The sequence below is a fragment of the Coenobita brevimanus genome, chromosome 71 (assembly GCF_032717465.1).
Source record: "Coenobita brevimanus isolate Jiangsu-jjx chromosome 71, ASM3271746v2, whole genome shotgun sequence".
NCBI lineage: Eukaryota > Metazoa > Arthropoda > Malacostraca > Decapoda > Coenobitidae > Coenobita > Coenobita brevimanus.
In genome coordinates this window covers 44,569,055-44,586,500 of record NC_137024.1, presented here as the reverse complement: position 1 = coordinate 44,586,500, position 17,446 = coordinate 44,569,055, and the positions used below count along the sequence as shown (strand labels likewise).

General features: G+C 45.0%; 1 protein-coding gene across 1 annotated transcript; it reads left to right on the top strand.

Annotated features, from left to right (window-relative positions):
- The first annotated feature begins 5,811 nt into the window (after nt 1–5,811).
- On the top strand, nt 5,812–8,166 carry LOC145406770 (uncharacterized). The gene has a single exon (XM_080277866.1). The coding sequence runs from the start codon at nt 5,812–5,814 to the stop codon at nt 8,164–8,166; it is 2,355 nt and encodes a 784-aa protein (XP_080133992.1).
- Nucleotides 8,167–17,446: the final 9,280 nt, after the last annotated feature.

The window sequence follows — 17,446 nt, the reverse complement described above, 5'->3', positions numbered from 1 at the left end:
TTCTGTGACGTCTCTTATAAACAAACTCAGGCTCGTATATTCATTCTCAGCTGTATAAAATAATCTGATCTGACTTTATGGATAATGGTAAGAGTTTAACAATTTTAGGCTCTTGTTCACTCCCAGCTCAGTTTAATCATGTGACATTAATAGAAACAGATACTGTAAGTCGAATTTTTCCGACTAATGGAGGATACTATACAGTGGCATGAACCTGAATTTTCGGGAAGAAGGACAAAACACACAAATATATAAGAAGAAATACCACCAAAGAATTACCACTCAGTTTCAATTTCATCGAACGTATGAGTCTTGATTATTATGTTGGCGACTGTACACTCCCCTACCGTTGTGGTGACCCTTCCCCGTTGCCAGTACCTACGGCGATATGCTCTGTAAAGATTAATTCACTTCTTGCTGTGTATGCAGAGAGAGAGAGAGAGAGAGAGAGAGAGAGAATTTGGAGAGCCCCGTACTAGGGATGGAGTTAATAAGTCCGAAAAGCCTCTACTAAGGGGAAGGAAATCACGTGAGGGTTGCAAAAACACGAAGAAAAAAAGTCCACCTGTTGAACAAGATAATTTCATTTCCTTTGTGTCGGCTGACTCTAAGCTGCAGAACCAAATCGTTACCGCCACCAGCGCCACAACTAGGCAATACTCGTATATGCAACGCAGTTTGTATTTCAACACCAGCGTCGCACACCTCCGTCCGGTTAATGAGCTGAGCCACTGAGCATCATAATTCTTTACAGACAACCTTGCTTTTGGTGTACCTGGTCATCTGTGAATTATATCTACCTCTCTGCAGACTAATTTTTCACAGCCGAACCTGCTTTTCATTTCTTTAAGCGTCAAATGTTTATTGCTCACTGTTTACCTTTTATTTTTCCCTATATGAGCTTGCATTTGATAAGCGCGTTTGTGTAAAATATTTAAAGCTGACAACTAAAAAAAACTAGATGAACCTACTTTTGATCCACGTGATCATCCGTGAAATAAATTATGTGTAATTGACTGTTCCTGGCAACCTCCTTCGAGATTAACCATTTCACTACGATTATGCACACACACACACACACACACACACACACACACACACACACACACACACATATATATATATATATATATATATATATATATATATATATATATATATATATATATATATATATATATATATATATATATTCATACTGTATATATGTATGTATATTCTGGGAGTCTTCAAACGACTGAGGTAACTTTAGGAAAAACTTTCTGAGCTGGAGAGGTTAGATATGACTTCCACTAACCTGTTCGTTACTAGAGGTGCTGTCTAAATAGCTTTTTTTTTTTTCTTTCTTTTTTTTTATGTGTCCGACTCTGGGCATAGGCTTCACAGCCTGCTATCAAGGCCCAGCAGTCCTCCTACATACCATACACCTCTACATGTCACCACTTCGGCGCTAACACCCACTGTCCTTATTGAATACATGCTAGGGCTGTCTCATACAGGACTGGTGTATTGGTATTAGCGGGGGTATTTTTACGACATGTCGGCGGGTCTTCTGGTAGATCAGTAAAGCCTGATTTAATGAAATTCAAATCCTTAAACTGTTCCCTGCCCCAGCCGGGATTCGAACCTGGGTCCGTTAGGACTGCAGGCCACCTCTTTACCGATTGAGCCAGCTGCATATGATTGTCGTCTAGGTAGTAAGAATGATGGAAAACGTTATCGAATCAAGGGGTTAAGGAGTCTGGCTATAGATAGACAGACAGGCAGACTAACAGATATATAAACAGACAGATATATACAGTATATATAACGGTTCACAAATCCTTTACAGTGACACTCTCAGCCGAGCTCTCGCCGAGGTAACATCTCTGCTTAGTGAAACGTGGATTGACGGCTCCATAGACTTTCTCAGCATTTCACCATCGCACCTCACAGAGCTTTCGAGTTTTTCCTGGCTCTATCCTTTTCTCCCAGCTCTTTCTTTTCGGTTTCTTTTCCTTTCTCTTCCTTTTCAGCTACTCTCCGGCTGCCATCTTAGAGTCCCTGCCGTAGTACGACGCCGAACCCTGAAGGAATACCGTTAGGGTATCTCCATGAGGGGGGGCCTTAGAGGCCTGGTTATAGGAGGCGGCAAGGGTTGGCTCTGTTAGGGCTAGGTTAGGTAAGTCCCTCACGGGGCAGTGACGGGGTCTCCTGCGTCGCCCTTTAGAGGGCGGGGAGTTTAGGCCCCCGTTACTGTAGGGAACCGCCGGAGAGTCTTGCCCTTTTCTCTCTCTCTCTCTCTCTCTTTTTTTTTTTTTTTTTTTTTTTTTTTTAATTTATCTTTATTTTATTTTTTTCTTTTCTTTTTCTTTTCTTTCTTCAGCTATATCCCTTTACCTATCCCCTTTAGCTTACCTCATTCTATTTTTATTTTTAGTTTCACATCCTTTCACTTTACTCTATTTTTACTTTTATTTTTCATGCTCTGTGTCTGCATGTCCGTGTGTCTGTAACATGGAGCCTCCACCCAAGCCTGCTCTGACGTCTTCCCCTAAGACATCCCAGGCTAAGAAACCTCGTCTCACTGGTCCAGAGTATGACCCAGAAGACTTTTTTGAATCTACCCCGGCCATGAATACCGACCTAGACTCTGACGAAGTGGATCGTGCCTCTGCCTCTGCCATGACCTCCAAACCTGCCCAAGACCCAAGCCACGCCCCCGGGGCCTCAGAGAGCTCCGCCTTAGATCCTGGTCAACCCACTGACGATGCTGATGGCTTCACCCTGGTTAAAAAAAAACGCCGCTCTGCTGCCAAGACCACGCTCCCCCTTGAGCCCTCCACTACCTCATCCTCTGAACCCCACAACCGCACCTCACCACCTTCACACCCTCACCCCCGGTCCTCCACGCGCCTGCAGATGCCGCCACCTCCTGCCACTTCTCAGCCCCCTCATCAATACCCAGGCTTCATTATCACTCCCAATGAGAACTTTTCCTCTACTTATGACATCACTAATGCAATTGCAGCAGCACACCCCTCCTTAAAATTCAAAATGGTCCAGCTTAAAAACCAGGACACTGCTATCGTTCCCCTCGATGATGCTTCTCACGACATCCTCCACACCTTGAACACTGTTGCCGGAAAACCTATCAGCATCCAAAAACGCGACCCTAACCTCACCCCGCATAAATTTGTCCTCACAAAATACCCGACAAATTTTCCCATGGCGGCAGTCCTAGACCACGACTCAGTCGAAACTGCCCAGAGATGCAACGTACAGGGACAAAATACCAGGCAAGTTATTGTCACTATCAGGGGAACTGTCCCTCCACTCCTCGACCTAGGACAATGGGGCTCATACCACCTACGCCCTTTCATCCCAGAACCCCTCCGCTGCTTCAATTGCCAGCAATACGGACACCACCAATCACGGTGCTCCCGCCGCCCAGTTTGCGCCATGTGCAGCGGCCGCCATGCCACCCAGGAGTGCCTAGACAAGTTCAAGGCCAAGCAGCCGGTCGCTGCACGTTGCCCGAACTGCGGCGGGAAGCACCATGCTTGGAACAAGGTTTGCCCTGCCAGGAAGGAACGTGTGCAGTGGGGGATAGAGAGGGAGACACGTTGGGTCCAAGACCATCTCCCTGTACCCCTAGCCTCTCCAACCACCAACGCCTGGGGCGTGCCCCCCATCATCCCCCGAACCTCGTCTCTCCCTCTCCCTCCTCCACAGCCCACCGAGTTTCCCCCACTACCCAACCCCACCCCATCCCCATCGGCTTTCCACCCACAAAGAAACCCAGCTCGCCAACCACGTACCTTAACCCCGCAGCCACCTCGCCACCCCCCCTCCACCCCACAACACACCGACGCCAGCACACAGACCAACATAGACTCCTCCACCCAAACCTCACCAGACACCACTTATCTCCCAGGCCTTGCCACCACCAGCATAGAGGACTTCAGATCCCTAAGCCGCCACCTATGCACCACAATAGCAGAGGAACTCGGAAAGATCCTGGGACAACAATTCGACCCCAAACCCCTCCTCCAGGTAACCCACCAAGCCATACAACAGTGGATCGAGCATCCAGATCGGACCAACGCCACCCCCGACAAACTCCCCCCAGCCACCCCCACACTACAGGTGCCACTCCAACCCCCACCAACCCCATCCAACCCAGCCACTGCCCACCAACCACGCCACCGACACCGCCAAAACTCACGATCCCGTGCAACACCAGCATCACGGGATCCAAGAAACAGAAGCCGCTCCATCTCCATCGACAGGCCTCAAGAACACCTTGGCAAGCATGCAGGAGCCCCCAGCCACCGACATCACACCCCCTCCGGGGAGAAAGGGAGACCCCGATCCAGATCACCACTTCCCACATCCACTCCATCAACCAGAATGACATAAACACTGCAAGCCACCCCCATACCTCACAACAAATCACCCTCCTTCCACATCTCTTCGCATACTGCAGTGGAATATCAACGGTGCCTCTGCAAAACGTTCTCTGCTCGAGGAGGCTGCCCATAAAGACAACATCGATGTCTTCCTCCTGCAGGAAACTCTTCTTAACAAGCGCCAACCACTGCGGTTGCGGGGTTTTACCCCCTTCCTTCTTCCCTGTGCTCGTGGCGGTCCCCGAGGCTGTGCCATCCTCGTCAGAAATCACATCCCTGCAATAGCCATCGACCCCCTCCCAGACTGTGGACCCAGAGCTGAAATTCAGGGAGTAGAACTCACCCTGGCAAACGGAAATATAAAAATCTTCAACGTCTATCGTCCGCCTGCAGCCGATCTATACCTGGGAGAGCTTTTCGCCCTTTCACAATCAGAGGAAATATTCATAGGGGGGGACATGAATGCCCACCACATGTGCCTCGGATCCCGAAGCCCAGCTAACCCAACAGGACGCCACATAGCTCTAGTACTTGAAGAAACCCCGACCATATCCCTCCTCAACAACACCAATACCCCTACGCACCTACAGGGAGGTAGGCTGGATCTCTCCCTTGTTTCCTCCACTCTCGTTCCTCGATCCACTTGGGAGATCCACCCCACCTTAACATCAGATCACCACGCCATCCTCTGCTCCCTAGGAATCACTCCCCTACCGAAGCCCCCTGGGCCCCCCCCACGATGGAACACGAAACAAGCAAACTGGGGCTTATTTACAAACACCCTAGACCACCATCTCCTTACCCTAGACCCCTCACCTGATCTTGACAGCCATGCCAACCAAATCACGGAGGCCTTCCAGGCGGCAGCAGACGCAGCAATCCCCATCACCGGTCCTCCAAAACACTTTCACAAAGACCATTGGTATTATAACCCTAGGGTCAAAGAGCTCAACCACCATCTAAACAGAGCTAAAAAGATCTACCGCTCCAACCCCACCCCCGATGCACTAAGATATCTCCAAAGTGTTATCAGGCACTCTATAGCGGAGAAGAACAGCATAAAAGAGCAGAAATGGCTGGAGTGGTGCCAGTCTCTGGGAGCTCACACCAATCTTGGCTCAATTTGGAGGAAACTAAAAGCAGTCTCTAGCCCTCCCACTGCCCGCCCCCCGACCCACCCCAACCCCCGTGGAAAGCTGAGGACATGGCTGAGGCCTTTGCCCTTAGAACCTCCCCCCAACAACTCCCGCTCTCCACCAGACGCAAACAAGATGACCTACACCAACACAGAGCACATCTGATCCACATTAATAAAAACACCCCAGCCGAGACAGACTGCCCTTTCACCAGACACGAACTAACACACACCTACAAAACTAGCACCGACACCGCTCCAGGTTCAGATGGGATTACTTACAGCATGCTTTCACATGCGGGTCCAGTGACTAGGAAGGCCTTCCTTGACCTCCTCAACCACTCCTGGACCCTCGGACGTATACCCTCGCAGTGGAAGCGTGCTGTAATCCACCCCATCCCTAAACAAAATGACCCCAACAACCCCCGTCCTATCTCCCTTCTCAGTTGCCTTGGCAAAACTGCGGAGCGAATGGTTCTCCACCGTCTGACTTGGTCACTGCCTCCCCCACACAGCCACATCTTCGCCTACATCAAGGGCAAAGGTGCCTCAGAATGCCTCAGCTCCTTCCTGTCTGAATTCCGAGGAGGCAGAGGTCTAGCTGTCTTCATAGATCTCGAGAAGGCCTTCGAGCTAGCATGCCCAGAGGCTATCCTCGCAACCCTGGCACGCAGGGGAGTGAGGGGTCGCCTCCTTTGCTGGCTCGAAGACTTCTTCCGAGATCGTGAAGCTGCTGTCCGCTTCCAAGGATTCACCTCTTCCCCCCACAAACACCAAAATGGCACTCCACAAGGCAGCATTCTCAGTCCAACCCTATTCAATGCCCTTGTGGAGTGCCTCCTACACATCGACTTTGGACCTGGGATCAGACTGCTGTGTTATGCAGATGATCTAGCCCTTGCCATCCACAGAGGTCCTTACCATGCTCAAGGCCAGAAAGCCCTCTCTAAAATACACTCAGCGTGCCAAGAACTCGGCCTCAAAATTAACGCCACCAAAACAAAGGCCCTCCCTATCAACATCAGACCTCCCATCAACCAACTGAGCCTCGGGCAAACGCCCATTGCATACGTCACCACACACAAATACCTGGGCGTGACCATCGATTCCCACTTCTCTTTCAGACCCGAAGTTGCACGCCTGAGAGATAAAACCAAAACCAGGATCTCGGCACTGAGAGCTCTAGCAGGCAAAGGGGGTGGAGCCACCTTTAAGGTCCTCCGCCTCTTTTACATGCAGACCATCAGATCAGTCATAGACTATTCCGCACCTGTTCTCCCAGCAATTGATGCAGGACACTCCCAAAAACTAGAAGTCATACAAAATGAAGCCATGAGGATCATGTCCGGCTCTCCGAGGTGGACAAAGCTTGTCAACCTCCGCCTCGAGTGTGACCTCATTAGCCTTAACCTCCGCATCCAAACTCGTGTTGCTACCCTTGCCACCAAACTAGCCCGCAGTGCATCTCCACTCCCCCTTTTATCACGAATCAAAACATCAGTAGGCCTCCACCCTGAGATACTCACGGGTAGCTGGCTCCACAGCACAGCCAGAGCCATCCACGCCCTCGAGACATCCTCATTCATAAATCAAGCCCCTGACTCTCTTGCCCCCCACTATCGCCCCCAAGCCCCATGGGACCCCCCTTTGTGCAAAACAGTCATCACCAATACACCTCCCAAATCACACACCCCCACCCAGCAACTCCGCCAAGAAGGCCTACAGCGCATCCACACCATCACCCCAAAGGATGCTGTCACCTACTATACTGATGGCTCTGTCTCTGATGGTCGAGCAGCTGCAGCCTTTGTCTGTGAACAAAGAGCACAGGGTTTCCGCCTAACCAACGGAGCTTCCACACTACAAGCGGAACTGGTGGCAATAGCAGCTGCACTAAAGGATGCCCTGCTCCATAACCCTTCATCCGCTATCATCATTCACTCCGACTCTATGGCAGCCGTCCACACCCTTAGACAGCCTCTTCCCACCGACAACATCTTCATCATCACAGACCTACTTGCTACAACCCAGCAAATACAGGATGCAGGGGGATCAGTCATTATACATTGGATCCCCAGTCACGTAGGCATCAGGGGCAATGAAAAGGCAGATGACACTGCGAGACAAGCAACATTACGCCCCACCATTGACATAGAGACAGCACAGAGCTTCTCAAACATCAAGAGGCAAATTCAATACCGCGCAAAAGCCCTCAGCCGAGAAGACCACAATCAGGAAGTACAGCTCGGCTCTCCTTCTGCAATGTGGTTTGCCCAGGCCACTCAATACGCGCCACTCAAACCATCTCTGCCAAAAGACAATCGCTTGCTCAACCAACTCCGCCGCCTCAGATTGGGATACCCCAGCCTACCTGAACTAGAAACAGCAAGCGACCCCCCTCCCACAGAATGCGAGCACTGCCAAGCCGACACCCCTTACCCACTGCTCCATTACCTTCTTCGCTGCCCAGTCACCTCCCGCCTCAGGGCAAAATTCACCTACCCTAATCCTGACATTCCTAGAGCCCACACTGCAGCAATCCCACTCAGCACCCTCCGAAAGACCGCAGCCAGCATCGTTGCCACCGCCCCATTCAGTGCCCTCCTTCAAGTGGTGCAAAGCACGCACCCTCCACCCTAATTTTAATTATTTACTTATTATTATTATTATTATTTTTTATTTATTTATTTATTTTTATACATAAAGCCTAAGAAACAGTGTGCGCACAGGGCGGCACGTCCGCCCTGTTCACACGGCCTGTCTTCCCCATTCACACCAAAGCCTAACCCCACCGACCGGGCTAATGTATGGCCCGGCCTCCACTATAGGTGGAGGAAATCTTAAAACGAACGAACGAACTTTACAGTGAACTTGTTTTTCATCCGTAGGTTTTTGTGGGGATTATGTATAGTTGACTTCGAGAGCAGCCCCTCAGGGATTAAGACGTCTGGCTATAGATATAGAGTTAAGCCCCTTCTCAAATTATTTATGGACTAACATACTTTTCATACACGTATTTATGTGGGGACTATGGATAGTCCACTGTCCTGTAAGCTGAAAAGGAGAATCATTGTATTTTAGGAGCGAATATTGGTTATGTGCAGTGGATGGGGCACATTTTAATTATATGGTTTTAGTGACGATGGTTATTATTTTCAGGTGGGCATCAGTTGAAACAGTGGGAACTGTAGTCAGACTATGGCTTATTTATTTACCATCATTATAACGAGGTGGAAAGATGAGGTGCACGAGAACGAATGGGAAGGCGGTGTGTTGTGAGAAGAGGGGTAGTTAATGAGTAAGGATAGAAACGCTTTGAAGCCCCTTTGTTGGGGTTAGCCTTCACAAGATGCAGCGTCGGCCAAGAAAGATCATCGTCATCATCAACATTATTAATGTAGAGAGTATCATTCACAGAAATCCCTACAAATGCAATGAAACTTATTATATGCGGTTTTCACTTACTTCTAGGGTTTTCATCATTTATTCTCCATGTGAAGTGTTCCTCTCCCTCCTCGTGTATATTGTTAGCTGTTATCTGAACCCTTCCCTCATTTATTGCTGTCCCTAATATCTCCTTTCCTCTATTACTGTCTTATATTCTCGTTTCTCATTATATCTTCCCACCCGTTCTCCCTCCCTTCCTCTCTCTCTCTCTCTCTCTCTCTCCCTCTCCGATCTCCGTCTCCTTCCTTTCATTTTCTCAATTCTTCAGGAGTTTCCCTTTGAGAGCGTTTCTTCCTTTTGATGCGTCTTACTGTCATTATTCTTTCTTTCTTCTCCCATCTTTTGTCTCACTTCCTTTTATTCTCGCTCTTTGTTCACTCAGCCCCATCCTCTCGGTGAAGCTCGGATTTAACTTTTCAATAACTCTCGCCTTTGTCCACTCTTAAAAACGGCCTTCAGGCGTGCGAGGCTTTCACATATTCTTTTTCCCGCGTATGTTTAATCCATATTTACGTCCCTGGAATTCGATATCTGGAGGGAAAAAAAAAAACGAACGATAATAATATTCGAACAAGAGCATCCCTCACAGAGCCAACCCAGCCTGTGCCAACCAGCCAGCCACCTCAGTGTGAGAGCGCCAGGCACCAGCAGAGGATCCAATCGGTCCGCCAGTGCGATACGAGCCGCGGGAGAGGTTGGACGTAGGCTCCTCTTGCTCTCGTGGCCCACTTGCCCTGATGAGAATTTTTCCCCCAACTCCATTTTCGTAAAAGACACATCCACATTCTTGAAGTCTGAGACAGAACTCTTTGTGCTCAAGGAAACTTGACCCTTACTCAAACAAAAGAAACTTCTTGGGTAAACTTTTGCCGTGCCTGGAAAAAGCTGCAAAAATAATCGCCGCAGTGGACAAGGAAGGCTGTTTAAACTTTGCCCAGCTGGAGACCCATACTAATTTCTCCTCCCCCGTCGCAAGTATAAAGTTTTAAGTAATAACGTCAGCGAGGCAGAAGTGAGGCAAGTTGAGGCAGTGGGTGAGGAGGCAGGACAAGGGTGAGGCAGGGCAAGGCAGCCAGGTCTCCTCTCCCCCCCGTACCCCCCCATCGCACCCACCTGTTAGACGGGATGAGGAAAGTGAGGCACAAGATGAGTTTCCCTCCTTCTTCCTCCTTCTTCCCTCCACTCCTGCTGCTGCTGCTCCTCCTACTGAGTCCAGGTGAGTGTTCGGCTGAAGAAATAAGGTGAAGTATCTGTGAATGACACCTATTATTCAAGTTAACCCTTTCAGTATGATGACATTTTTTTCTTGCTACCTCCCAACGACGTTAATGAACCTGGGAATGGCCTCTCGTCCTGAAGAGGCTAATGGAGGTAAACTATAACCCCTCGACGATGTTATTTACCTGTGGATGGCCTCTAATTGAAGGGGTCAAAGAAGGCTATAGCTAACCCGTCAAGTACGAGCTAAATAAAGCACTTTCAAATAGCAAAAATAAGAAATATGTCATTGTGGTGCAGAGGCTTATGACTGCATTTAAACAGGAAAGACTGTACACGTGGAAGAGGCAGGTGATATGTGAACAGGTAATTGCAGGTAAATACGATGTAAAGGCATAAGGTGGTTGTTAGAGCATGTAATTAGTAAGGGCATATGTACAAGGAATTACAACAGGAAATCTGGCCAGGTCATTTAGTCAGTAATAAATGTAAATAATGAGTAAATGTAGTCTGGAAATTAGTGTTCTGATGATTATGAGTACATGTAACTAGGAAACTGGTATACGGAAGCTGGAAATAAGTACATGCGAGGTGGTAGAACAGGTAAAAAAATGTACGAATAAATAAGCCTATTACAACAGATGTACAATTAGTTCCGTGTATCTAAGCGGGTATATAAAATTAACCTGGATATGTAAGCAGGTTCTTAGACGGTTGGAGCACGTAAGCTGGTAGTTAGAAGTTTTTTAGTGTCTGAGCAGGTAGGTAAGTTAGCTAATTGGTTCTGTAGAAATAATTAGGAAGTAAATTAGGAAGTTACATCAGGTAATCATAGGTTCAGTGCAGGTAGTTACAACAGGTAATTTGAGTACGCAACCAGATAAATATAACAGGTGATTATCGAAGAAGGTGATTAGGATAAAAAATGATGTAGTCAGAAGAGGTAATTGGTTCGTGTAAGCAGTTAGTTTGTACCTATTATAGGTAATGAGAGCAGGTAATGATATTTGTGCATGTAAACATGTATCACACTGTCGATAATGGAAGATGAAAACTGGTAATTTGCATAATAGGTAGTACACAAAAAATGTACATTTAGGTATGTAATTAGTAGGCTACTCTGGGATGAGATTTCACTACCTAAGCAGCATGCAATAAGTATTTATTGGCAGGTAATGTGAGCTTGTGACAATGAGACACCATGCAATCAGATTTAAGTACACATAAGCGAATAATTACACTGCAATTAGCAATATTATCTCTTCAGTACGATTATGTCTTTGCAGTATGATCTTGCTGCTACCAAATGACTTTTATGAGCTTAGGAGAGCCCTGACCCCGTAGGGAAGGGGTTAATGATGGCTGCTTATAACTTCTCCAGTTTCAAAGTGTCCAACCTCAAGTAAAATCGTATGGGGAAGGCAAGAATGAAATAAAAATGACGTCCTTGGGCTGAAGAGGTTAAGTATCGTTCCTCAAGCAAAAAAAAAAAAAAAAAAAAAAAAAAAAGGAATGTTTGGCAAATTTTGAATAACCATAAGATTGTGGATACTGGGATATGATTTTAATTTAATGAGTGAAAAGTTTTATCCCCTTCAGCCTAATGACCTCTTTTTTCATTCGTGATAGCACCAGACGACTTTATTTTAGCAAACGATAGATGTTTTGAACTTGAGTCTTCAGTCAGTTTTATTCAACATAAGAGAGAGATATTTCGAAATGGAGGAAATAGATAAAGCCTTCATTAACCCTTTCAGTACGAGGTCTTTTCAAAGTTAAAGAAAATTGCTTGGAGGGGGCTAGAATAAATTGAAGTAAAACGTCATCGTAGTGAAGGGGCTAAAACGGTAAGGTATACCATACACTTCCAAAAAAATTTCGCAGTTTCATAATGAATGTGCACAGCACAGCGACGATGTATATATATATATATATATATATATATATATATATATTTTCTACAGCGATGTCTCGGTCAATAATCCAATCACACTTCTGGGAGGCCCAACTAATAGCACGAGATTTAATTCCCTCGATTGCTGTTGATTATTTCAGTAAGATTTCACTTGTTCGGGCACGTTTCGAGACGGTGTACTGACCGAAGTTGTATGTTACGTACCCGCAGGTAAGGGGGACACAGTTGTGGTCAGTAACTCATTTTGACCAGAAACCATGCTATTAAAAAAATGGCAAGATCTTGCAAAACAGCTCAGTAAATAGTAAATGATATAAAATACCACTTGAAAAGTTCGACATCCACCAAGTGTAAATGGATTATTGGTCCATCCATCCATCCCTTCACGAAGTGAATAAAACTGTCCGTGAGTGGCATGAATTAAAAAGTCATCGTAGTAAAACATTTAAGTACAGGTAAGCAGGTAATGAATCATAAATAACATACGCGATTGATCATGCAAGACTCGAGATATTTAAACTGGCACCTGCAAAATAAACCAGCAAGTAAGAAGGACAATAAAGGTGAGAGAACAACAAACAGGTAAGAATATTTTAATACAGGTAAGTCACCTCAGTTTTTGCTAAATAATTAAACGCACACACACACAGTATATATATATATATATATATATATATATATATATATATATATATAATATATATATATATATATATATATATATATATATATATATATATATATGAAAAAAAAAAAAAATAGGATGGATGGACAGTGTGAAGAGAGCACTGGATGCGAGAGGGATGTCTGTTGAGCAAGGAAGAGTGGCTGTGCGTGACAGAAATAAATGGAGAGAAATTGTGAATGAATAAGTGATGACGCAGCCCTGAGGGGATATTCTCCCGCATTTGGTCTGATCAGCTAGTCAGGTCAGGTGCGGGTAAGGGGATGGGTCTGTTATGATGTGGCAGGGGTAAGCCAGATCTGCTGTCGGGCCCTGCTGCGGATGTCACTGATTGCATTGCGCAGTTGACCCTTGGGCGGTGTGGTGCGGTGAAGATCTGTCCGTTCTCCCCTTGGGGCTAAGATGCGAATGATTGTGTTTGAATGGATGAGTAACTGGGGAGTGTGTCGTCCTGTCTTGGCTACCTCCTTTTCCTTGGGAGAAGCAGCCTAGGTATATATATATATATATATATATATATATATATATATATATATATATATATATATATATATATATATATATATATATATATATATATATATATATCAGTGGGTTAGAGCGCTCCGCTCTGACCGAAGGGTCGGAGGATCGAATCTACCCAAGGGTCATTGGTAGATATCAGGAAGGGCATCCGGTCATAAAATGCTACACGCTCCAGTCCAAAAGTCCTCTACCCAGGGGCAACGCCTTAGCCCTTCGGGGATACCTGGCGTAAAACCAAATTATTTTATTATTTTATATATATACTGTATATATATATATATATATATATATATATATATATATATATATATATATATGAAATGTGTCGGTGCCTAACCTCTTCACTGGGATATCTGTTTATCTGTTTTATCCTGGTGCTGGAGAAGGACGCCTTCACGACGTGGTGGCATTCATATAACTGGACGGCTCCACTATCAAGTTATACAAATGTCCTTCAGTTCCCTCCTACTGCCTCCAAAGTAGGATGGTGGACTTCAGGATGAGGGCAACTTCGGTCTGCAGTCCACTGGGTTCACGTCCTCAAGAGCCTGAGGTTCTAACTTATATAATTATTCTGGCAACTACAAAAAGGTTTTACGTAAAAAGGACTTCTTGCATTCAAGGGATAAGAATAACCTTTAACCTCTTCACTATGAGAGAAGTCTTCCCTAAGCAATGTAAAATCGTCCGGCGGTGGCAAGAAGTACAAAAGACGTCATCGTACTGAAGAGGGTGGCCAGGCAAAAATGAACGAGCAAGTAAAAGCGACAAATGAGATAAGATTAATTTAGCAGGTAATTTAACTTTAAGGCCTCGTTATATCGAAGTATACCCTTCATTACCAACTTTTTATGTATGAAAACCCGTATTAACAAAATCTGACAAAAATTGGAATATGCTGGTATTTTTGCTTCATTTTTTTTTTCTTTTTTTCTTTTTTTTTTGTATCGTGTCAGCAGAATTTAGTTCAGACAAAAAGTTTCTAGGTTTCCTTTTTATAATTAATTACTGTGTTAACCTTCAGTCCAACGAAGCCTTATCATTAGTCAGGTAAAAAACAGCCACCTTTATTTTATTATTAAATCAGGAAGCGTCTTTAGAAAATATGGGGCTTATTAAGTCTACCCTATATCGAATATCCTCAAATCAAAGTCTCCCTCCAAAAAAAAGAAAAAAATGTCGGTGGTTAAAAAATAGGTCCTCTGATGGAACCGGTAAATTGGCATAATAACGGGTGGTTATTTACTCTCCTTTTGCACCACCCTGTCATAAAACTTCACTGCTTTGTCAGGAAAATTTTGGAGAGTCCCTTAGGTCCGTAGTGCTTTGACGTCACTTGAACACTGGTTATGTGTTTTTTAAGTTCCTGTGTATATAAGACTCTAATAATCGTAGGAGTTTATGATTAGTTGAGAGAGAGAGAGAGAGAGAGAAAGAGAGAGAGAGAGAGACGGCATAATGCTACCGAGTGAATTAAATTAGCAAGAGATGAATATACAGTAACAAGGTGAAGGAGAGAGAGAGAGAGAGAGAGAGAGAGAGAGAGAGATAGCATAATGCTAATTAGTGAATTAAACTGGCAAGAGATGAATATACAGTAACAAGGTGAGAGAGAGAGAGAGAGAGAGAGAGAGAGAGAGCCCTGACATTCTCACACATTACGTCCAAATCACGTACCCGTATCTACTGTATTGTGTAATAAGGTCAAAGGTCAACATTAGTGATATACAGAAGGGATTATTATGCAGAATTAATTGCTGCACTGTTAAAATGTCCCTCAGCTGAATAAAATCGTGTGTTATTAACCTTAATGAAGTAAATAAGCTCTTAATAATGGAGGTGTTAATAAAGAGTAATCGTCAGCTGAAGAAAATCGTCTTGTAAGCCTGAATGAAGTAAATCAGTGCCCGTAAAAGTGAAGGGGTTAATCGAGACAGCTTTATTTCTTTTAAGGGATAAATTTTCCCTTAAAAGAACAAAACTGTCTTGATCTAGCATGAATGAAATAGCGTGCGTAACTGCTTCACTGGGCCGTTCCGACCAATGATGTATTTTAAAGTAATATTCTTATCACCACCAGACGACTATATTAAGAAAGAACCTCTGTTAGTGAGAGGTTAATGAAGGCTATATCTAATCTCTGAAGTTCCAAAATTATATACCATGCTCAATAAATTCGTCTGCAAATAGTAAATAAACAAAAAAGTAATCAGTGTGAAGGAATCAGCCAAAGGGATCATGCAGAACTATGCTGAGGCTTCCCTCAGCAGGTAAACCCCTTCTGTCCGATCGCACACTTTTAATTTTATTCTATTACCGAACGATTTTATGCAGCTTATGGAGAACACCTGAGTATTAAATAGGGGGATTATTTTTAAGCCAGAAAAATAAAAATAATAAAAGGGACGAAGATAAGACGTTTTTAAAATTCAACTACCCGGCTTAGTGAGCTATATTAAACCTCTGAATATACTCACCTGAAGGCAGCAAAAACGATGTGATAATACGAATCGGTGTTCTGGGGTTAAATCGTCTGGGGTAAGTCTGAATGAGATACCCAAATCCGTCCGTAACAGCGATAAGGTTAGAATCCATCGGTGTAGTTTTTAATGGTCTGCTAAAATCTCAAACAGCCTAATAAAAACGTCTTCTTATAGCCTGGATGATACAACGAAGTGTATCCATAGCAATATACATAAGATTTGGAGGCTGAAATGCACTTCCAGTATATACAGATACTTGGGAATATGTTAAACTGTGTACAGTCAATGACTAGCCTGGAAAACGAGCTACAGGTTACACACACACACACACACACACACACACACTCCTCTCTCTCTCTCTCTCTCTCTCTCTCTCTGGGCCCACGAAGTATTTCCGTGTATTCATCTCTTGCTAATTTAATTCATTCGCGAACATGCTAGCGCCCCCCAGCCCCTCTCTCTCTCTCTAAACTAGCTCATTCTCTTAACATTATACATGCAGGGAGTCAACATTCAACATTTAATTATATTCAACGTTCAGTGTTTGGTATTCATATAATGTGACAGAGCAAAAATATTCATTGCAAATAAATATAATTAATTAGGATTCGGGTGTGAGTAGAGAGAGGGTAAGCGAGGGGAGGGGAGGGGAAAAGGAAGGCTAGTGAGGGGAGGGGTGGGAAGGGAAGGGGAGTGAGTAAGTAGGCGGCACTGAGTGGGTGGTTTTGGGTTTGTGTGTGTGTGTGTGTGTGTGTGTGTGTGTGTGTGTGTGTGAGAGAGAGAGAGAGAGAGAGAGAGAGAGAGAGAGAGAGAGAGAGAGAGAGGTGATAAGAAGCAGAAGCAGTAGGAATAGCAATTAGAGGGAAGGTCAAAAAAGAGATGAGAAAAAGAACCGAGGTTTTACTGAAGCAGTGCAAGAGAGAGAGAGAGAGAGAGAGAGAGAGAGAGAGAGAGAGAGAGAGAGAGAGAGAGAGAGAGAGACTACACAAACACTTATAGTAGCCCTCGCCATGGTAGTTAAAGATAGTGGAATGGGGAGAACAGATTAGAGAAAGTGTGAGTAAGGGAAGGGAGGGGGAGAGAGAGTAAGAGACAGAAATGACAGGTAGGAGAGGGTGATAGAGAGAGAGGGAGACAGATAGTGGCACAGACGTAACAAGAATAGACGGAGAGCATGATAAGGGAGGGGGACAAACTGTGTGTGTGTGTGTGTGTGTGTGTGTGTGTGTGTGTGTGTGTGTGTGTGTGTGTGTGTGTGTGTGTGTGTGTGTGTGTGTGTGTGTGTGTGTGTGTGTGTGTGTGTGTGTGTGAGAGAGAGAGAGAGAGAGGGTAAAACAAGCAGAGATATTTACGCTCTCTAATAACTCTCTCTCTCTCTCTCTCTCTCTCCTGGGTCTGCAAAACTGTAGATTACCCTCTCTTCCCTTGCACGTACATGAAGCATAAAAGCACACCCAACGCACATGAACACATGCACACATGCGCGACATTTTCCACCTGAAGCGCACACAGAAACAGACACGAGTAACATGAATCACTCGTACACATAAACTCTCTCTCTCTCTGTCTCTCTCTCTCGTTATCCTATTCTATTCTCACTGATATTCTATTCTTCTAGTTTATTCTATTTCATTCCATCTCTCTCTC

Coding starts and splice junctions, on each gene's coding strand:
- LOC145406770 (XM_080277866.1), top strand. CDS start 5,812: ATGCTTTCACATGCGGGTCCAGTGACTAGGAAGGCCTTCCTTGACCTC.